Source organism: Pipistrellus hanaki (genome assembly GCF_964339955.1).
Source record: "Pipistrellus hanaki genome assembly, chromosome: 2".
NCBI classification, from domain to species: Eukaryota; Metazoa; Chordata; class Mammalia; order Chiroptera; family Vespertilionidae; genus Pipistrellus; species Pipistrellus hanaki.
In genome coordinates, this window is record NC_140504.1 from 6,685,532 (window position 1) to 6,706,523 (window position 20,992).

At 55.0% G+C, this 20,992-nt stretch overlaps 1 protein-coding gene across 1 annotated transcript; it reads right to left on the bottom strand.

Annotated features, from left to right (window-relative positions):
• Positions 1-2,609: 2,609 nt before the first annotated feature.
• On the bottom strand, positions 2,610-20,734 carry LOC311617497 (uncharacterized protein). The gene is made up of 7 exons (XM_084873839.1): positions 20,552-20,734; positions 15,511-15,612; positions 14,826-14,953; positions 14,131-14,140; positions 10,423-10,596; positions 6,924-7,025; positions 2,610-2,960 (listed from the first exon to the last, which is right to left on the bottom strand). Exons 1-7 carry the CDS (start codon positions 20,624-20,626, stop codon positions 2,832-2,834), a joined length of 720 nt encoding a protein of 239 aa, XP_084729965.1. The 5' UTR covers positions 20,627-20,734; the 3' UTR covers positions 2,610-2,831.
• Positions 20,735-20,992: the final 258 nt, after the last annotated feature.

Sequence of the window (20,992 nt, forward strand, 5' to 3'; positions counted from 1 at the left end):
CCACAGCCATTTAACAATCCCCCACTAATCAGGCAGAGCAGGGCATGGCTGTCAGCTCTGCTTAGCACCCTGAATGCCATCTCCCCCGCCGGTCCCAGAAAGTCCCCAGGTGGGAATTGTGTTCGGTCTTCTGTTCAATGCATGAGGGTGTCATGAAAGCTTTATTATTCCAGCTCATGGAGGGTCGGGGATGCATGCCGGGGTTCTTTTCCCCCAGCCTTACAAAGGGTTCAGCATTCTGGAGAAAGGGCTGCACATAGATGATTAAGAAGGAGTCCGTGAATGAAAGATATTTTTGGAAGGCATTGGGGGTCATAGGAGCTTCCAGCTGAAGGAGCCAGAAGACACTCCTTGACCAAGGACCCTGCTTTTATTAAACACAATTTGTCCCAAGGCAAGGTGGAAATATACACTTCAAAGGATATGGTATCAAAGGGTTTACAGGGATTGTCACTTTGGGGAATAGCCTACTGCTTGTTCAGGTATTTGGCCAAAAGCGGCAATAAAATGCCCTGCGCTGTCTGGCAGTTAACAACCATCCTATTCAGGTTTGGGGGAAGTGCCGTTTAGCCCTTAGGTAAACTATATGTGACTCAACCCTGTTGAGCTCCCCAAGCTTCACCCACCCTTTGGAAAAACTCTTGTCATTAATTACATGCTGGAATTGGTTCTCAGCAGACACACACAGGTCACTATGCAGAGATTGCTCACTGCTGCTCTCCAGGCTCCACATGCTCACCGTCCCGCCCTTCCATGCTCCTGGTGACCTAAGACAGGGGTGCTGGCTCCCAACTGCTTGCCTGCCTGCCTTCCTGATTGCCCTAACTGCTTCTGCCTGCCAGCCTGATCACCCCTAACAGATAGCCTGACTGTGGCACAAATCTTCACATGCCCCAGGGGAGCCAAGAGGGGCTCAGGAATGTCAGACTGACACTAACCCTCAGGAACACACACTGAGTGGCCAGATTATTATGACCACCTGACCTTTAGGCAAATTAGCCGTACACGGCATCGTATGGGATATGGAAGCCGAAGGCCTGTTCCAACACCTTTGCTGTCTGCAGTCACCAAGATAAAACGTGTCCAATTCGCACAGGACCACAGGGATTGGACAGTTGAGCATTGGAAAAAAGTCACGTGGTCCGATGAATCACGTTTCCAGTTGCATCATGCAGATGGCAGAGTGAGAATTTCGCAGAAACAGCATGAAAGCATGCCCCCCACATGCATGAGTACAACCCTTCAAGCTGGTGGGGGCAGTGTTATGGTTTGGGGCATGTTTTTGTGGCATGATTTGAGCCCTTGAATTCGTGTGGAACAATGTCTGAATACCATACCTAAGTATCATTATTGATCAAGTTCATCCTGTCATGTGGATGGTGTATCCTAATGGAGATGGCTTCTTCCAACAAGACAATGTGCCATGCCACGGTGCTTGTATTGTGCATGAGTGGTTCAAGAACATGAGGGAGACTTTACCTTGCTTAGGTGGCCCCTACAATCATTTGAGCATTTGTGGGACCAAGTTTAAAGAGCCATCAGGCAGCTGGTTCCACAACCATCAAATCTCACAGACTGGACAGGGCTATTCATCAGGTACTGTGTCAGATTCTTCACATCACCTTTCAACATCTCGAGGAGTTAATACCAAGAAGAATCACCGAAGTACTGAAGGAAAAAGGTGGACCAACGAAGTACTGATGGGGTGGTCATAATAATCTGGCCACTCAGTGTGTGTTCAGTGCATGAATTTGTGCATGTTGCTTGTCTCATTTTCAGTTCTTGTAAGTGTATTTCCAGTATCACATGATCTCACTCATCTAGGGAAATGATGAACAACAACAGACCCAGAGACGAGGAGGCATGGATCAGATGCCAGACCTCAGAGGGAGTGTAGGGGAGGGTGGGGATGAAGGGGAGAGATCAACCAAAGGACTTGAGTGCATACATTTGAGCCTAACCAGTGGTCGAGGACAACAAGGGGATGGGGGCATGCGTGGGGATGGATGAGGGATGGGAATGGGGTGATGAGGACAAATATGTAATACCTTAATCAATAAAATTAGAAAGAAAGAAATCTCACCCAACTGTCATTAACCCTATGCTGTCAGGGGCCCTCTTTAATTCTATTTCACACAAATACAGAGCAAACCAACCAGGTACTGAGTGCACGGGTGGGCAGGACTCCTGTTGAAACGGGCAGGCCCTCCCAGATGCTCCGGCTTTGAGCAGATGCCGCGCAGCCTCCCAGGCCAACAGTGCTCAGGGCAGCCGGTGTGCACAACCCTTAATCCATGCTCTGGGACCGCTGCTACGGAAACACAGTGTGACTGAGCACATGTCAAACTCACGGTCAAGAATCGGGTTTACTCGAATCCTTTTACTGATGGGGGGCAACCGAGGCCTGGAGACAGAGTGCAGAGTCCAGGCAGCAGGGTGCAGAGCTGTAGTTGGAAAAGACACCTGGGGCCCTGGGTCTTCCACCCACTTGGTGGGACCTGGGGCAACCCCGCTGGGCTCTCCTCCTCAGCTGGCTCAGGCTGGCACGTGGTCGTGAATATGGTGGTTATGGCTTCAGATGAAGAGAAAAAAATTCACGACAAAGGAAATTTGCAAAAACTTAAAAATGTATTTATTTAGAGATCACTTAAGCCCTCTTGGAAAGCAATTCCGTTAAGATCATTGATTGGGAGGAAAATCACGCTATTAGAGTCAGAAGCAGAGACTCCAGATTGGCGCAGAGGAGCGCAGAGACGCCGCTCATTTAGGACCCCGGCACGCGACCACGTGGCAGAGAACCACGTTGCGAAGGTTGAGTTCAAGATCCAGAACTAGAAGTAGGTCAGCTCGTCCTGCTTGGTCTTGTTGGTCTGATAGTCGTGCAGGGCCAAGGCCTTGTTTTCCTGAGGGAGACTCTCATACACGCGGATGTGCACGAAGTCATCATCTGCAACTTGAACCTGGGAAGAGAGAGTCGAGTGAGGGGGGCAGGTGCTACCTCTGACCCCCAAGTCTCCGTGCCTGGAGGGCTGCGTGACAAAGGGCCTGAGAGCCTGGAGGCCAGGTCCCTTCAGGGCATCAGCAGCTAGGGTGGGGACATTCTCATCTTCCTCCTTCGGGTGCAGTGGACACCCAGCACCCCCACCAGCACCCTGAGCACGCTACATTCGCTCCTCAGAGCCCTCAGTTGCCAGATAGGCTCAGTGCTCTCCTCAATGGAGTGCATGCACACTCATTTATTTTATTCGTTTAAAAATATTTGTATTGGAGGATCCAAGATGGCTGCTCGGGTATACACCTAGCCGCAGCAGCTCACAACAATTTCAAGGGAATACAACTAAAATGTAGAGTGGACATTGCCCAGAGCTACAGGTAGTCGACTGACTGAAAACTCTACAATAGGAAGGAGGGAGAAAACCAGAAGGAAAATCAGAGGAGCTGAAAAAAAGCCTAAGGTACGGAGACATGCTGCGCGCTCGCACGCACGCGCGCGCGGAGAGGTCGCAGCCGGAGAGGAGGAGAGGGCTGGGTGCTGCCTGGCGTTCCCTAGCAGGAAGGAAATAGAATCCCCAGCCTGGGCTGAACCCCCGAACCGGCAGCGCTGAGCCCCAAGTTATGTGCCAGACCCTGGGGACCCAGGCTCCGGCAGGGGGAGACAATCCCGGGGGACGGCGAAATGCGGGGCCCCCGGAGTCGCGCGCACATGGCGCGCAGAGGACTGAATGTTGACTCTGATGCTGGATTACCCTAGCCGGAAGAAACAAAGCCTCCGGCGGCAGCTCTGAGCCTCAGTCCAGACCGCCCAGAACTCCAGGTCTGGGCCAGTCCCTGGGGACCCAGGCTCGGGCAGGGGGAGACGGAGCTGTGAGGTGGAGTCCTGGGAGCGCGGCGAAAGGCCGAGCCCCCGGAGTCGCGCACACTGTGCGCAGAGGACAGTCTGTTGACTCTGATCCTGGACTCCCCTAGTGGGAGGGAGAAAGAAAGCTCCAGACTGGAGGAACGCCACGAGGAGCAGGAGCCCCTGCCGGACACCGGCCAGCCGGGCGCCAGCAAGGAGCCGGGCGACGGGGCCCCCAGGGGGGGGGGTGCCCCTGAGCCTTCGACTGCTGAGCGCTGGCAACGGAGCCAAGGACGGGGGCTGCTTCCTGGGCTGCGCCAACCCCGGCAACAGGCTGGAGCAGCGTGGGAGCCCGCGGAGAACAAAGGGGTGCCACAAGCCAACCTGCTGAGCTCCCAGGACAAGGAGGAAGAAACCAAAGAAGTTCTCAATGTGAAGAAATCAAGTGAGAGCAAATGATAGTAAAATTACTTAAGAAAGAATACAAAGAAGATCTTGAAAAATCAAAGACTAAGTCAGAACTCAACGCACCAGCCAACATTGCAACATAAATGCGTTGTTTTTTTTTAAAAAAAAAGAAGAAAAAAAAAAAGAGAAAAAAGGGACAGAATGTTGGAACAGCGGCGACCAGGCCTAGAGTGGCCAGACACAAGGCAGTGACAGCTGGGCCTGGAGCAGCAGTGGCCAGGCCCCAGAGCAGCAGCAGCCAGAACAAGAGCATCAACGGCCAGCACTGGAGCAGCCAGACCTGGGGCAGTGGCAGCCAGGCCTGAGGCAGAGGCGGCCAAGCCCAGGGTGGCCAGTCCAGGAACACCCAGACACGGAGTGGCCGGGCCCGGAGAAGCCCGGTCCAGAGCAGCCGGGTTGGGAGCAGCCAGGCCCAGAACAGCAGTAGCCAAGCACGGAGCATCCAGGCTGGGAGCGGCCAGGCTCGGAGCAGCCGGGTCGGGTGCGGCCAGGCCCGGAGCAGCGGCGGCCAGGCTGGGAGCGGCCAGGCCCGGAGCAGCAGCTGCCAGGCTGGGAGCAGCCAGGTCCGGAGCAGCCGGGTCTGGTGTGGCCAGGCCCGGAGCAGCGGCTGCAAGGCTGGGAGCGGCCAGGCCCAGAGCAACAGCTGCCAGGCTGGGAGCGGCCAGGCCCGGAGCAGCCGGGTCTGGTGTGGCCAGGCCCGGAGCAGCGACTGCCAGGCTGGGAGCGGCCAGGCCCGGAGCAGCCGGGTCTGGTGCGGCCAGGCCCGGAGCAGCAGCTGCCAGGCTGGGAGCGGCCAGGCCCGGAGCAGCCGGGTCTGGTGCGGCCAGGTCCGGAGCAGCGACTGCTAGGCTGGGAGCGGCCAGGCCCGGAGCAGCCGGGTCTGGTGCGGCCAGGCCAGGAGCAGCAGCTGCCAGGGTGGGAGCAGCCAGGCCCGGAGCAGCCGGGTCTGGTGCGGCCAGGCCCGGAGCAGCGGCTGCCAGGCTGGGAGCGGCCAGGCCCAGAGCAACAGCTGCCAGGCTGGGAGCGGCCAGGCCCGGAGCAGCCGGGTCTGGTGCGGCCAGGCCCGGAGCAGCGACTGCCAGGCTGGGAGCGGCCAGGCCCGGAGCAGCCGGGACTGGTGCGGCCAGGCCCGGAGCAGCGGCTGCCAGGCTGGGAGCGGCCAGGCCCGGAGCAGCTGGGTCTGGTGCGGCCAGGCCCGGAGCAGCGGCTGCCAGGCTGGGAGCGGCCAGGCCCGGAGCAGCCGGGTCTGGTGCGGCCAGGCCAGGAGCAGCGGCTGCCAGGCTGGGAGCGGCCAGGCTCGGAGCAGCAGCTGCCAGGCTGGGAGCGGCCAGGCCCGGAGCAGCCCGGTCTTGTGCGGCCAGGCCCGGAGCATCGACTGCCAGGCTGGGAGCGGCCAGGCCCGGAGCAGCCGGGTCTGGTGCGGCCAGGCCCGGAGCAGCAGCTGCCAGGCTGGGAGCGGCCAGGCCCGGAGCAGCCGGGTCTTGTGCGGCCAGGCCAGGAGCAGCGGCTGCCAGGCTGGGAGCGGCCAGGCCCGGAGCAGCAGCTGCCAGGCTGGGAGCGGCCAGGCCCGGAGCAGCCGGGTCTGGTGCGGCCAGGCCAGGAGCAGTGGCTGCCAGGCTGGGAGCAGCGAGGCCCGGATCAGCGGCTGACAGGCTGGGAGCGGCCAGGCCCGGAGCGGCCGGGACCGGAGCAACCGGGCCCAGAGCAGCCGGGTCGGGTGCGTCCAGGCCTGTAGCAGCAACAGCCAAGTCCAGAGCAACTAGGTCGGGAGCGGCAGTGACCAGACCCGGAGCAGCTGGTTGTGGAACGAACCAGAGCAACAGAGGCCAGGCCCGGAGCAGCCAGGCCCGAAACAGCTCGCTCCTCGCCTGTCCCTGCCCACGGCTGCCTCTCAGACATGGCTGGAAACTTTTGCGGGAACTTGAGGGTCTGCTGAATCAAGTGATGAAGGCTTAGATCTGGATGTGTTGAGTTAGTATAGCGCTGGGGTGTTGATCTGTGAGTGCCTTGGGTGGGGCCTGGATGAGGCTGGTTGACCTATTTGAAAATGTCTTTTGTGTGAAGTGTATCCTTGGGCATGTGGAGGTATTATTGATATGAGAAAATGCTAAGTAACAGATTTACTATCTGAAAAGGGATTTACTATCGGGGAAAGGGAGGGAGGAAGAGACTGAACATAAACTGTGCACCTATGGATGAGGACAATGGGGGATGGGGAGGGGGCAGAGGGTGGGGTGGGAACCTGGTGGAGGGGGGAAGAAATGAGGAACCTTTGTAATAATATGAACAATAAAGACTGATTTAAAAAAATAAAAAAATAAAAAAAAAAACATTTGTATTAATTTTTAGAGAGAAAGAGAGAGGGAGAGAGACATCGATGTGAGAGAGACACATCCTATATGCATCCCAACTGAGGCTAGGGATCAAACCTGCAACCCAGGTACCAGCCCTTGACCAGGAATCAAACCTGAGGCCCTTAGGTGTGCAGGCTGATGCCCTATCCGTTGTGCCACACCAGCCAGGGCTACAGGAACCCCCTTAAGCACCCCTGTCCTGGCCCTTATAGGTCCTCCCTCCCCCCAGGTCTGCATGAGCTCCCCAGTAGCGGACACTCCACCTTGATGAAGTAGTTAGTCCCCTGGACCAGCTGGCTCATGTACTCCGTGGCCTTGAAAGTGGGGTACTTCTTCTTTACCTTCTCCTCCAGCTGGGACTTCACCTAGGGGGCAGGAGAGAGGGGAAACCGGTCCTGCATGAGTGACTGACAGGGAATGTTACTAACTGACCTCTAAGGCCCACCCTTTACAGATCATTCCTCAATGCAGGACCAAGCATGTCAAACTCGTGGCCGGCACAAGGCATGTGGCCCAACAGCGAGTATGACATGCTTGTGACTAATGGTAAAGTGCAGCAAACAATTCCTTAATTTAACCCAGTTCCAAAGGTATGATTTCAGCATCTCACTTGCCCTTTCTTTTCTAGGCGCAGTAAGTTTTTATAACTTCATCATTGCTACACTGCCTACAAGTTCATACCCTGCTTTTCTTTTTTCTTTTCTTTTTTTATTAAAAAAATATTTTATTGATTTTTCTTAGAGAGAGGAAGGGAGAGGGATAGAGAGCTAGAAAAATCGATGAGAGAGAAACATCGACCAGCTGCCTCTTGCACACCCCCTACCGGGGTTGTGCCCGCAACCAATGTACATGCCCTTGACCAGAATCGAACCTAGGACCCTTCAGTCCGCAGACTGACGCTCTACCTCTGAGCCAAACCTGTTTCGGCCCTGCTTTTCTTTTTTATTTAAAACCCAAACAACTCATTTGAACAATGTTATGTAATTTTTAATGACGCTTTTAAAATGAAAAACGTAAAAGTTTACAATTTTAAACTAAAGTTAATTTTAATTTTAGATTTAACCTTCCATGTTATAGAAGTGCCCGAACTCTTAACTTCCCCCTCCTGGGCCCTGAGGCTGTGCCCAGTGCTTTTGAAGCAGATGAGGCAGCAGAGAGAGTGCTTTGCAGGTAGAGGTGCTTCCTGCATTGATAGGTCATTTCCTGAGGACGCCATGCCTTTGGGCAGATGTTGATCCTGATCAGAGTCTCAGACAGGAATCAAACTTGGGGTTCAATCCTGTCCCCCGGGATCTTGGCCTCTTATTAACCGAGTATCTTCATGGAGGCAGGAGAGAGCAGGTTGGTGCGGGGCCAGACATGGCGGGGATCTCCCTTTTCCGAGTCCCACACGGAAAGAGAGAGGAGCGAATTGGATCTAAGTGGAGGCGGCCAGGGATTGAAAAATATTAGAAATAGAGAAGACACAGAGATAGATTTTAAGTTGGGAGCTGGGTGGGCCGCCATCCTGTCTGCTGGAGAGGCGGGAAGACTACAATCCTCCCAGGACATTTATTTTATACCCCCATACCAGGAAGTTATCACAACTTATTGGCATTCTTAAGTAGGCTCTAGGATGCCTGGATTTACATATCTAGACCCGCCCCTGCGCACACCTGGGTTGTTATGAAGGCCAAGCTGATTACACTTCCCACCATCTCGGGCAAATGTGCATCGGAGCCTTGGCTCTGCCAGTCTCTGTCTCAGCTGGTAACAGTTAAAAGAATGCCCAGGTGCCTTCCCAGGAGGCCCTCTACAGGGTGGTTGGTTTGATTTTCTTACAGTAAAATCAAAGCTGGTTGCAAGGTCTCTGGCTGCTCTCCAGACTACTGGTAGGCACTGGGGCATGCTGACTTGGCTGGAGTGACTGGACGCGGTGAGGAAAGTTAGAGGACTTTCGTTAACTCAGCTTGATGAGCTGTGGGAGCCCATGGGGATGACTCTCATGACATGCCAGTGAGTCACTGGCTAACAGCACAAAGGCTTCATGGCTGCCCTGCACCTTCAGGGAGGGGCCCTAACCAGGGATAAGAAAGGAGGGGAAATGGAGTCAGCAGCTAAGGACAGGAGGGAGGGTCAGGAAGGGAGAAGGCAGGCCCCTCCTGCCGCTTCTCTGCCCTCTGCATGTGGCCGGCTGGGTTCTCACTGCAGGCCCAGCTGTCTCAGTGCTTACCTGTCCTGCAAGGCGCCATGTTTGGTCTGCAGGGATCTGACCCTGCAGATGATGGACAAGCCTCGGGAGGAGTGACACGCACACAGGGGAGTCTGGGAAGGAATCAGACTGGGAAGGAATTGGCCTGTTTCAGGAGTGGAGGCAGGAAGGCAAGGAATGGGGAGACAACCCAAATGTGGGCGCTGGGACTGGGCACGTGGCAGCCTCCAGGCCCTGCCTGTGGTGGCGGGTCACTGGTTTACTGGTGGCCGGGGAACGGTGGGCTGTGCTGGGGCGAAGGGGAGCACGGAAGGCCTGGGGATGGTTAGGAAGTTGCCCGTCACTAACCCTCCAGGGGCCAGGAGACCGCAGAGGGCCAGGAAAGGCCAAGGTGGGGACTGGTGGGTGCTACTGGAGGAGGCTGAGCCAGAATTAGGGACTCTGACATCCTTCTGGCCAGGGCTCCCTCTCTGGCCTCTGTTCTCCTCTCCTGCAGCCCAGAGAGCTTGGGGAGGAGTCAGTGTACACAGGGGAGGCAGCAAGATGTGCCTGCCCTGTCCTCTGGGAGCCACAGGCAAAGCCCGCCCTCCAGAACTGCCTCCCAGCGGGGATGGGACTGCCGTCTTACTTGTCACTCTCAAGGGACCATCACCACATTAAGGAGACAGCGACCCTTCTCTCCCGAGTGAGCTGATGCACATTCAAAGTTCACGCAGCAAGTGAGGAATCCCTTGGGCCCGGGAAACTGAACAGCAGGAGAGGTTGGGCTCGGGAGCTGAGGGAGAGGAACCTCGCCCACGCTGGCTCGCCTGGCAGTCTCTACAGATTCCTCATTTTCAAAGTCCCATGGGCCTGATTCACCACGCGTTACTGTGGTCGGATGGTCTGAACCACCTGAGCTAAGGAGTTGGGATCAGGGAGGGGTACTATGAGGTCAGGGAAGAAACAGGTTTGTTTGACTTTGTGTCACCTCCGAACCTGAGCCTTCCCCAGGCCCCACCCTCTCCCCTTCCTATTGCCCCACGGGCTCCCCTTCCTGTTGCCCCACGGGCTCCCCTTCCCGTGGCCCCACCGTCTCCCCTTCCTGTTGCCCCACGGGCTCCACTTCCCGTGGCCCCACCTTCTCCCTGTCCTGTGGCCCCTCGGTCTCCCCTTCGCTCCCCCAGAACCTCCGGGGAAGGCACCCAGGGATGCCCACTTTCCAGAGGAGAACACGGAGAAACCGGAGTCCAGCGCTGCCCAGGATCTGAGCCAGGCTCTGCCTCTGCCTCCCAGCCTGGTTTCTGGTTCTTTTTCTTTTCTTTTTCTTTTTTAACATTTATTTGGGGATGACTTCAAAGGTACACAAGGAGCACTAGAATAAGGATGGGTCGACGTGTAGGATCTCTTCCCTCCCTCCCTCCCTCTCTCCCTCTCTCTCTCTGATTGATTTCTCCCGGAACCGCCCAAGGACCCACACCTGGCCCTTCCCTCTAAGCCTGGTCTCGCAGAGCCCAGAGCCCAGGCCCAGGGTCCTTCCAGTGCCCCAGCGGGGCTGCCCCTGTGCTGCTGGGCGGCCCTGGTCCTCCTACCTTGTCAGCGATGGCCTGGATCTCCGCCGTGGCGGGCTTAGTGGCCGAGGTGCCACCGAGTGCATTGCACTGCATCTTGGTGGAGCTGAGGGCCCTGAGCTGGGAGCAGAGGCCTGGGAGGGAGATCAGCAGGGAGACACAGGGAGACAATGGCTGCTGAGCTGAGAGTAGGGCCTCCTTTTAAACTGCCTTCAGCTGACGTGGGCGGAGCCGCAGGGAGGAGGAGGTCTGGCCGGCGGGGCCCCCGGGCCACTTGGGGGTGGGGTAGGGTGGAGTATGGGTGGGGTGCTGGTGGGGTCCGGGTGGGGTGCATCGAGTGGGATGGGGGAGGGGGGACGAACCTGGGGGAGGGACAGGTGCTTTGCACAATCTGGAACCCCGCAAAAAGCCACCTGCGGGCCATGGCGTGTGCTGCATGCAGTGTGTGCACCTGTTTGGTGTTGGTCTTAAAAAAAAAATTTAATTGATTTTTTACAGAGAGGGACAGAGAACTAGAAACAACGATGAGAGAGAAACATCGATCAGAGCTGCCCCTTGCACAGCCCCCACTGGAGATGTGCCCACAACCAAGGTACATGCCCTTGACCAGAATGGAACCTGTGACCTTTCAGTCCGCAGGCCAACACTCTATCCACTAAGCCAAACCGGTTTAAACTGGTGTTCGTATTATTGGCCTCAAAGATATGCCGGGCGCCTCCAAACCATGCTGCTTTCCCATGTTGATTCTGGTGAGCACAGGGCAATGAAGACCCTGCCATTGGGGTGGGGAGACCTTTCACCTCTCCCTTCATAGCATATAGGTACGACCCTGGCCGGTGTGGCTCAGTCGTTAGTAGCTTTCCCCTGTGCACCAAAGGGTCGTGAGTTCAACTTCGTGTTCCATGTCCCCATGGGGCCCTAAACTGTAGACAACTGATCCATGTTCCTCTCTTGCTCTCCCTCTCCCTTCCTCTCTCTAAAATAAAGCGGCGGGGGGAAGGGGAGAGGAGAGGGGAGAGAGACAAAAAATACGATGATTCCATTAAAATCATGTGGTAGGGAGCCTGGTCCAGAAAGAGAGCAAAGGTCAGAGGTCATTTCTTTTTAAATGTGAGGCTCGCCTGCGTGGCAGGCAGACAGCTGGCCACCACACTTCTGCTCTCCCATCTTCCTATGATCTGTCCTCCTCCCCTTTGAAGCTGCAGACCCACATCCTGGGCCTTAGCTCTGGAAGCTACGAACTCCGAACTCCGCTGCCACTGCCGGCAGGGCAGGTTCCGGTGGGAGAGACCAGAGGTGAGTGGGAGCCGGACCTGAGCGTCCCCAAGAGCAGGAGGGAGAGAAGTCTGTGCTCCGGAAGTAGCTGGGGGACAGACCGCCAGGGCATCCTGGAGTCCGGGACCGGGCCCTGCCTGGCCTCACTCCCCTGTGCCTTGGACTGCTCTGCACTCCTCATCTGTGAGACCTGACCCAGCAGCCAGCTTGCACCAGCCACTCCGGGTGTCACCAGCGTGTGACCCAGGGACTCGGTGAAGGGCTGATGTGTGTGAGCAGAGGAGGCACAAAGGAGTCCAGTGAGGAGATGCCTGCCAGGGCCTCAGGTTGGAGTGGGAGCAGCATTCCGGCTGCACCCCTCCCGCACTCCAGGGCTGCACCTCAGGGGATGCTGGGCCTCTCCCGCCCCTGGGTGCTGACTGCAGGAGCAGGCCCAGCCTTGCCTTCTGTAGGGCTCAGTGCGGAACCCCAATGGGAGTGGCCCATGAGCAGGAAAGTGGGAGAGGTAAGCTTTTCTGGTACCTGCCAGGGAAGAGCCTGGTTTGTAATTCCAGGAAGGATGGGAGGCCAGGTGTGGAGGGGAAGGAGAGACCCCTACAATTCAGTCATGAATGAATGACAGAATGAATGAATGACGGAATGAATGAATGTGTGAATGAAAAAGGGGCTACACAGCAGACCGGACAAGCTCTGGGCGCTGGGTGAGCCTGACAGTAACCACAAAGGTGATTCAATAATAAATTCCTAGTTTGCAGGTCATGCGGGCAATCACATCCCACGCCCATTGTTTCCTGGTGAAGATCAATCTTTTGCCGAAACCGGTTTGGCTCAGAGGTAGAGCGTTGGTCTGCAGACTGAAAGGTCCCAGGTTCGATTCCGGTCAAGGGCATGTACCCGGTAGGGGGTTTGAAGGAGGCAGCTGGTCGATGTTTCTCCCTCATCGACGTTTCTACCTCGCTCTCTCTCCCTTCCTCTCTGTAAAAAATAAATAAAAATATATTTAAAGAAAAAAGAAAAGTTCAATCTTTACCTTAAGCAAGCCCTGCCCATTGTTCTTATGCACCTAGGAAAGATACCTCTGATAAGTCAGCGTGAATTTCTTTTCCAAACCCCTCGGAGGCATAACCACACTGGCACCAGTTATGGTGTTGCCCACAATTCATCTCTACTTACTGTAAATGTTAACTATCCTTTACTCACTAATGTAAAGGAAGTGGGTCTTTCTCCATTGTGCGTCCTGTGTTCTCCATTTCGACACCTTACAGGTGCTGTCAGAGCTCCGTGCTGGGGAGGTAAGTGTGGCCTGTGTGACTTCACCTGGAGAGGATTCTGGAAGCCTCCTCCCGGTGTCTCCTGGACTCACTCTATATGACCGTTTCCTGTGCTGTTTGCTGTGTGTCCGTTTGCCATAATAAACCACAGCCCTGGGAGACTTTACCTTGCTTAGGTGGCCCCCACAATCACCAGATCTCCATCCAATAGAGCATTTGTGGGACAAAGTTAAAAGAGCCATCAGGCAGCTGGTTCCACAACCATCAAATCTCACAGAACTAGACAGTGCTACTCATCAGGCACTGTGTCAGACTCCTCACACCACCTTTCGACATCTTGTGGAGTCAATGCCAAGAAGAATCACCGCAGTTTTGAAGGCAAAAGGTGGACTAACGAAGTACTAATGGGGTGGTCATAGTAATCTGGCCACTGAGTGTGTGTTCAGTGCATGAATTCGTGCATGGGTGGGGGCCGGCCAGCCTGGCCAGGGGGAGGGGACATGAGGGGTTGGGTGGCCTGCCTGCTGGTCAAACTCCAGTTAAAGGGGACAATTTTCATATTTGTCTTTTATTATATAGGATATACACAGAGTGGCCAGATTATTATGCATTCAGAGATCATAATAATCTGGCCACTCATTGTATTCTATCTAAACCGTGAGCCACACAGAAATCTCACCAAACTCATAACCATTATCGCTTGTCTCATTTTTGGTTACTATAAGTGTATTTCCAGTATCACATGATCTCACTCATCTAGGGGAAAGGATGAACAACATAGACTGATGAACAAGAACAGATCCAGGAAAAACAATTGTAATAATCTGAGCAATAAAGATTTATTAAAAAAAAAAAAAAAAAAAAAAAGAACAGACCCAGAGACAAGGAGGCATGGATCAGACTGCCAGACCTCAGAGGTAGTGTAGGGGAGGGTGGGGATGAAGGGGAGAGATCAACCAAAGGACTTGGGTGCATACATATGAGCCTAACCAGTGGTCAAGGACAATAGTGGTTTGAGGCACAAGTGGGGATGGATGGGGGATGGGAATGAGGGGGTGAGGACAAATATGTAATACCTTAATCGATAAAGAAATTAGAAAGAAATCTCACCCAACTGTTCTTAACCCTATGCTGTCAGGGGCACTCTTTAATTCTATTTCACATAAATACGGAGCAAACCAACCAGGTACTGACTGCACAGGTGGGCAGGACTCTGGTTGAAACGGGCAGGCCCTCCCAGATGCTCCGGCTTGGAGCAGACACCGCGCAGCCTCCCAGGCCGCCAGTGCTCAGGGCAGCTGTGTGCGCAACCCTTTGTCCCGTCCTGTGACTGCTGCTACGGAAACACAGTGTGACTGTCTGAGCACATGTCTAACTCATGGTCAAGAATCGGGTTTACTCGAATCCTTTTACTTATGAGGGGCAACCCAGGCCTGGAGACAGAGTGCAGAGTCCAGGCAGTGGGGTGCAGAGCTGTAGCTGGAACAGACTCCTGGGGCCCTGGGTCTACCACCCACTTGCTGGGACCTGGGGCAACCCCGCTGGGCTCTCCTCCTCAGCTGGCTCAGGCTGGCGCGTGGCCATGAAAGACCTTTGTAAACACGTCTGTATGGTGGTTATGGTTTCAAATGAAGAAAAAAATATCCACGACAAAGGAATTTTGCAAAAACGTAAAAATGTATTTAGTTAGAGATCAGCTAAGCACTCTTGGAAAGCAATTCCGTTAAGATCATTGGGAGGAAAAACACGCTATTACAGTCAGAAGCAGAGACTCCAGGTTGGCCCAGAGGAGCACAGAGACACCACTCATTTAGGACCCCAGCACGTTACCACGTGGCAGAGAACCACGTGGCGAAGGTTGAGTTCAAGATCCAGAACTAGAAGTAGGTCAGCTCGTCCTGCTTGGTCTTGTTGATCTGATAGTTGCTCAGGGCCAAGGCCTTGTTTTCCTGAGGGAGACTCTCGTACACGCTGATATGCACGAAGTCATCATCTTCAACTTGAACCTGGGAAGACAGAGGCGAGTGAGGGAGGCAGGTGCTGCCTCTGACCCAAGTCCCCGTGCCTGGTGGGCTGTGTGACAAAGGGCCTGAGAGCCTGGAGGCCGGGTCCCTTCAGGGCATCAGCAGCTAGGGTGGGGACATTCTCATCTTCCTCCTTCGGGTGCAGTGGACACCCAGCACCCCCACCAGCACCCTGGGCACGCTACATTCGCTCCTCAGAGCCCTCAGTTACCTGAAAGGCTCAGTCCTCTCCTCCATGGAGTACATGCACACTCATTTATTTTATTCGTTTAAAAACATTTGTATTGTATTGATTTTTAGAGAGAGATCGATGTGAGAGAGACACATCCTGCATGCATCCCAACTGAGGCCAGGCAACCCAGGTACCAGCCCTTGACCGGGAATCAAACCTGAGGCCCTTAGGCGTGCAGGCTGACGCTCTAACCGTTGAGCCACAACAGCCAGGGTTACAGGAATCCCCTTAAACACCCCTGTCCTGGCCCCGATAGGTCCTCCCTCCCCCCACGTCTGCATGAGCTCCCCAGTAGCGGACACTCCACCTTAATGAAGTACTTCGTCCCCGCGACCACCTGGCTCTTGTATTCCGTGGCCTTGAAAGTGGGGTACTTCTTCTTTACCTTCTCCTCCAGCTGGGACTTCACCTAGGGGGCAGGAGAGAGGGGAAACCGGTCCTACATGAGTGACTGACAGGGAATATTACCAACTGACCTCTAAGGCCCGCCCTTTACAGATCATTCCTCAATGCAGGACCAAGCATGTCAAACTCGTGGCTGGCACAAGGCATGTGGCCCACCAGCGAGTTTGACACGCTTTGTGACTGTTCGTGCTAATGGTAAAGTGCAGCAAACAATTCCTTAATTCTACCCAGTTTCAAAGGTATGATTTCAGCATCTCACTTGTCCTTTCTTTTCTAGGTGTGGGAAGTTTTTATAACTTCATCATTATGACACTGCCTACTTGTTTATACCAGCTTTTCTTTTTCTTTTTCTTTTTTTTTTTTAATCAATCTTTATTGTTCATATTATTACAAAGGTTCCTCATTTCTTCCCCCTCCACCAGGTTCCCACCCCGCCCTCTGCCCCCTCCCCATCCCCCATTGTCCTCATCCATAGGTGCACAGTTTATGTTCATTCTCTTCCTCCCTCCCTTTCCCCCGATAGTAAATCCCTTTTCAGATAGTAAATCAGTTACTTAGCATTTTCTCATATCAATAATACCTCCACATGCCCAATGATACACTTCACACAAAAGACATTTCCAAATAGGTCAACCAGCCTCATCCAGGCCCTACCCAAGGCACTCACAGATCAACACCCCAGTGCTATACTAACTCAACACATCCAGATCTAAGCCTTCATCACTTGATTCAGCAGACCCTCAAGTTCCCCCAAAAGTTTCCAGCCATGTCTGAGAGGCAGCCGTGGGCAGGGACAGGCGAGGAGCGAGCTGTTCCGGGCCTGGCTGCTCCCAGCCTGGATGCTCCGTGCTTGGCTACTGCTGTTCTGGGCCTGGCTGCTCCCAACCCGGCTGCTCTGGGCCCGGCTTCTCCGGGCCCGGCCACTCCGTGTCTGGGTGTTCCTGGACTGGCCACCCTGGGCTTGGCCGCCTCTGCCTCAGGCCTGGCTGCCACTGCCCCAGGTCTGGCTGCTCCAGTGCTGGCCGTTGATGCTCTTGTTCTGGCTGCTGCTGCTCTGGGGCCTGGCCACTGCTGCTCCAGGCCCAGCTGCCACTGCCTTGTGTCTGGCCACTCTAGGCCTGGTCGCCGCTGTTCCAACATTCTGTCCCTTTTTTCTCTTTTTTTTTTCTTCTTTTTTTTAAAAAAAAAACAACGCATTTATGTTGCAATGTTGGGTGGTGCGTTGAGTTCTGACTTAGTCTTTGATTTTTCAAGATCTTCTTTGTATTCTTTCTTAAGTAATTTTACTATCATTTGCTCTCACTTGATTTCTTCACATTGAGAACTTCTTTGGTTTCTTCCTCCTTGTCCTGGGAGCTCAGCAGGTTGGCCTGTGGCACCCCTTTGTTCTCCGCGGGCTCTCGCGCTGCTCCAGCCTGTTGCCGGGGTCGGCGCCGCCCAGGAAGCAGCCCCCGGCCTTGGCTCTGTTGCCCGCGCTCAGCGGTCGAAGGCTCAGGGGCACCCCCCCCGCTGGGGGCCCCGTCGCCCGGCTCCTTGCTGGCGCCCGGCTGGCCGGTGTCCGGCAGGGGCTCCTGCTCCTCGTCGCGTTCCTCCAGTCTGGAGCTTTCTTTCTCCCTCCCACTAGGGGAGTCCAGGATCAGAGTCAACAGACTGTCCTCTGCGCACAGTGTGCGCGACTCCGGGGGCTCGGCCTTTCGCCGCGCTCCCAGGACTCTACCTCACAGCCCCGTCTCCCCCTGCCCGAGCCTGGGTCCCCAGGGTCTGGCCCATAACTTGGGGCTCAGCGCTGCCGGTTTGGGGGTTCAGCCCAGGACCAGCTTTTCTTTTTTACTTAAGACCCAAACAACTCATTTGAACACTGCTAAATAATTTTTTAATGACCCTTTTAAAATGAAAAACGTAAAAGTTTAGAATTTTAAACTAAAGTTAATTTTAATTGTAGATTCAACCTTCCATCTTCTAGATGTGCCCGAACTCTCTTAACTTCCCCCTCCTGGGCCCTGACGCTGTGCCCAAGTGCTTTTGAAGCAGATGAGGCAGCAGAGAGAGTGCTTTGCAGGTAGAGGTGCTTCCTGCATTGTTAGGTCATTTCCTGAGGACGCCATGCCTTTGGGCAGATGCTGATCCTGATCTGAGTCTCAAACAGTAACCAAACTTGGGGTTCAATCCCGTCTCTTGGGATCTTGGCCTCTTATTAACCGAGTATCTTCATGGAGGCAGGAGAGAGCAGGTTGGTGCGAGGCTAGACAAGGAGGGGATGTCCCTTTTCCGAGTCCCACACGGAAAGAGAGATGAACAAACGGGTTCTAAGTGGAGGCGGCCAGGGATTGAAAAATAATAGAAATAAAGAGAGAAGACACAGAGATAGATTTTAAGTTGGGAGCTGGGTGGGCCGCCATCCCATCTGCTGGAGAGGCAGTAAGGCGATGACCCCTCCCATTGCATTTATTTTATCCCCCCCCAAACCAGGAAGTTATCACAACTTATTGGCATTCTTAAGTAGGCCCTAGCATACCTGGATTTACATATCTAATCCCGCCCCTGCAGACACCTGGGCTGATATGAAGGCCAAGCTAATTACACTTCCTGCCATCTCGGGCAAATGTGCATCGGAGCCTTGGCTCTGCCAGTCTCTGTCTCAGCTGGTAACAGTTAAAAGAATGCCCAGGTGCCTTCCCAGGTGGCCCTCTACAACAGTGTTTCCCAACCTTCTCTCATGATGAGAATCACCTGGTGGAGTTGTTAAAACACAGATTCCTGAATCCCAACTAAGAAGTGCTAAACTAGAATTTTTGGGAACATATAGGTAAAATTGTATACTTAACTAGTGCTCTAACACAGATGTTATATACAGAGCACTAAGTTAGGTATGCACTTTTACCTATATGTTCTCAAAAATTCTAGTTTAGCACTTCTTAGTTGGGATTCAGGAATCTGTGTTTTAACAACTCCACCAGGTGATTCTCATCATGAGAGAAGTTTGGGAAACACTGCTCTACAGGATGGTTGATTGGTTTTTCTCACAGTAAAATCAAAGCTGGTTGCAAGGTCTCTGGCTGCTCCCCAGACTACTGGTAGGCACTGGGGCATGCTGACTTGGCTGGAGTGACTGGACGCGGTGTGGAAAGTTAGAGGACTTTCGTTAACTCAGCTTGATGAGCTTTGGGAGCCCACGGGGATGACTCTCATGACATGCCATTGAGTCATAGGCCAACGGCACAAAGGCTTCATGGCTGCCCTGCACCTTCAGGGAGGGGCCCTAACCAGGGATAAGAAAGGAGGGGAAATGGAGTCAGCAGCTAAGGACAGGAGGGAGGGTCAGGAAGGGAGAAGGCAGGCCCCTCCTGCCGCTTCTCTGCCCTCTGCATGTGGCCGGCTGGGTTCTCACTGCAGGCCCAGCTGTCTCAGTGCTTACCTGTCCTGCAAGGCGCCATGTTTGGTCTGCAGGGATCTGACCCTGCAGATGATGGACAAGCCTCGGGAGGAGTGACACGCACAAAGCCACAGGGGAGTCTGGGAAGGAATCGCCTCCCTCCTGGCCTGTTTCAGGAGTGGAGGCAGGAAGGCAAGGAATGGTGAGACAACCCAAATGTGGGCGCTGGGACTGGGCACGTGGCAGCCTCCAGGCCCTGCCTGTGGTGGCGGGTCACTGGTTTACTGGTGGCCGGGGAACGGTGGGCTGTGCTGGGGCGAAGGGGAGCACGGAAGGCCTGGGGATGGTTAGGAAGTTGCCCATTACTAGTCCTCCAGGGGCCAGGAGACAGCAGAGGGCCAGGAAAGGCCAAGGTCGGGACTGGTGGGTGCTACTCGAGGAGGCGGAGCCAGAATTAGGGACTCTGACATCCTTCTGGCCAGGGCTCCCTCTCTGGCCTCTGTTCTCTCCTGCAGCCCAGAGAGCTTGGGGAGGAGTCAGTGTACACAGGGGAGACAGCAAGATGTCCCTGCCCTGTCCTCTGGGAGCCACAGGCAAAGCCCGCCCTCCAGGACTGCCTCCCAGCGGGATGGGACTGCCCTCTTACTTGTCACTCTCAAGGGACCATCACCACATTAAGGAGACAGCGACCCCTCTCTCCTGAGCGAGCTGATGCACATTCAAAGTTCATGCAGCAAGTGAGGAATACCTTAGGCCTGGGCAACCCAACCGCAGGAGAGGCTGGGCTCGGGAGCCCTGGGACAGAACCTCGCCCACGCTGGCTCGCCCGGCAGTCTCTACAGATTCCCCATTTTCTGTCCCATGGGCCTCATTCACCAAGCTTTACTGTGGTTGGATGGTCTGAACCACCAGAGCAAAGGATTTGGGGTTGGGGAGGGGTAGTATGAGGTGAGGGAAGAAACAGGTTTGTTTGACTTTGTGTCTCCTCCGAACCTGAGCCTTCCCGGGGCCCCACCCTCTCCCCTTCCCGTTGCTTCACCATCTCCCCATCCCGTGGCCCCACTGTCTCCCCTTGTTGTGTCCTCACCCTCTTCCCTTCCCGTTGCCCCACCGTCTCCCCTTCCCTCCCCCAGAACCTCCGGGGAAGGCACCCAGGGATGCCCACTTTCCAGAGGAGAACACAGAGGCACCGGAGTCCAGCGCTGCCCAGGGTCTGAGCCAGGCTCTGCCTCTGCCTCCCAGCCTGGTTTCTGGTTCTTTTCTTTTTTAACATTTATTTGGGGATGACTTCAAACGTACACAAGGAGCACTAGAATAAGGGTAGACGTGTAGGATCTCTTCCCCGGGTTCACGGACTGCTACCTTCCAACCCACCTGCCCTGGCTCCTCTCTCTCTCTCTCTCTCTCTCTGTCTCTGATTGATTCCCCGGGAACTGCTGAGAACCGCCCTAGGGAAGGGGTGGACCTTCCCTCTAAGCCTGGTCTCTCAGAGCCCAGAGCCCAGGCCCAGGGTCCTTCCAGTGCCCCAGCGTGGCTCCCCTGTGCTGCGGGGAGGCTCTGGTTCGCCTACCTTGTCAGCGATGGCCTGGATCTCCGCCGTGGCGGGCTTAGTGGCCGAGATGCCACCGCGCACATCGTACTGCATCTTGGTGGAGCTGAGGTCCCTGAGCTGGGAGCAGAGGCCTGGGAGGGAGATCAGCAGGGAGACTGTGGCTGCTGAGCTAAGAGTAGGACCTCCTCTTATACTGCCTTCAGCTGACGTGGGCGAAGCCGCAGGGAGGAGGTCTGGCCGGTGGGGCGGGGCCCCCAGGGCTCTTGGGGTGGGGTGGGGTGGAGTGTGGGTGGGGTGCTGGTGGTGTTGGGGTGGGGTGCATAGAGTGGGGTGGCGGTGGGGAGGACGGGCCTGGGGGAGGGACAGGTGCTTTGCACAATCTGGAACCCTGCGAAAAGCCGCCTGCAGGCCATGGCGGGTGCTGCATGCAGTGTGTGCACCTTTTTGGTGTTGGTCCTT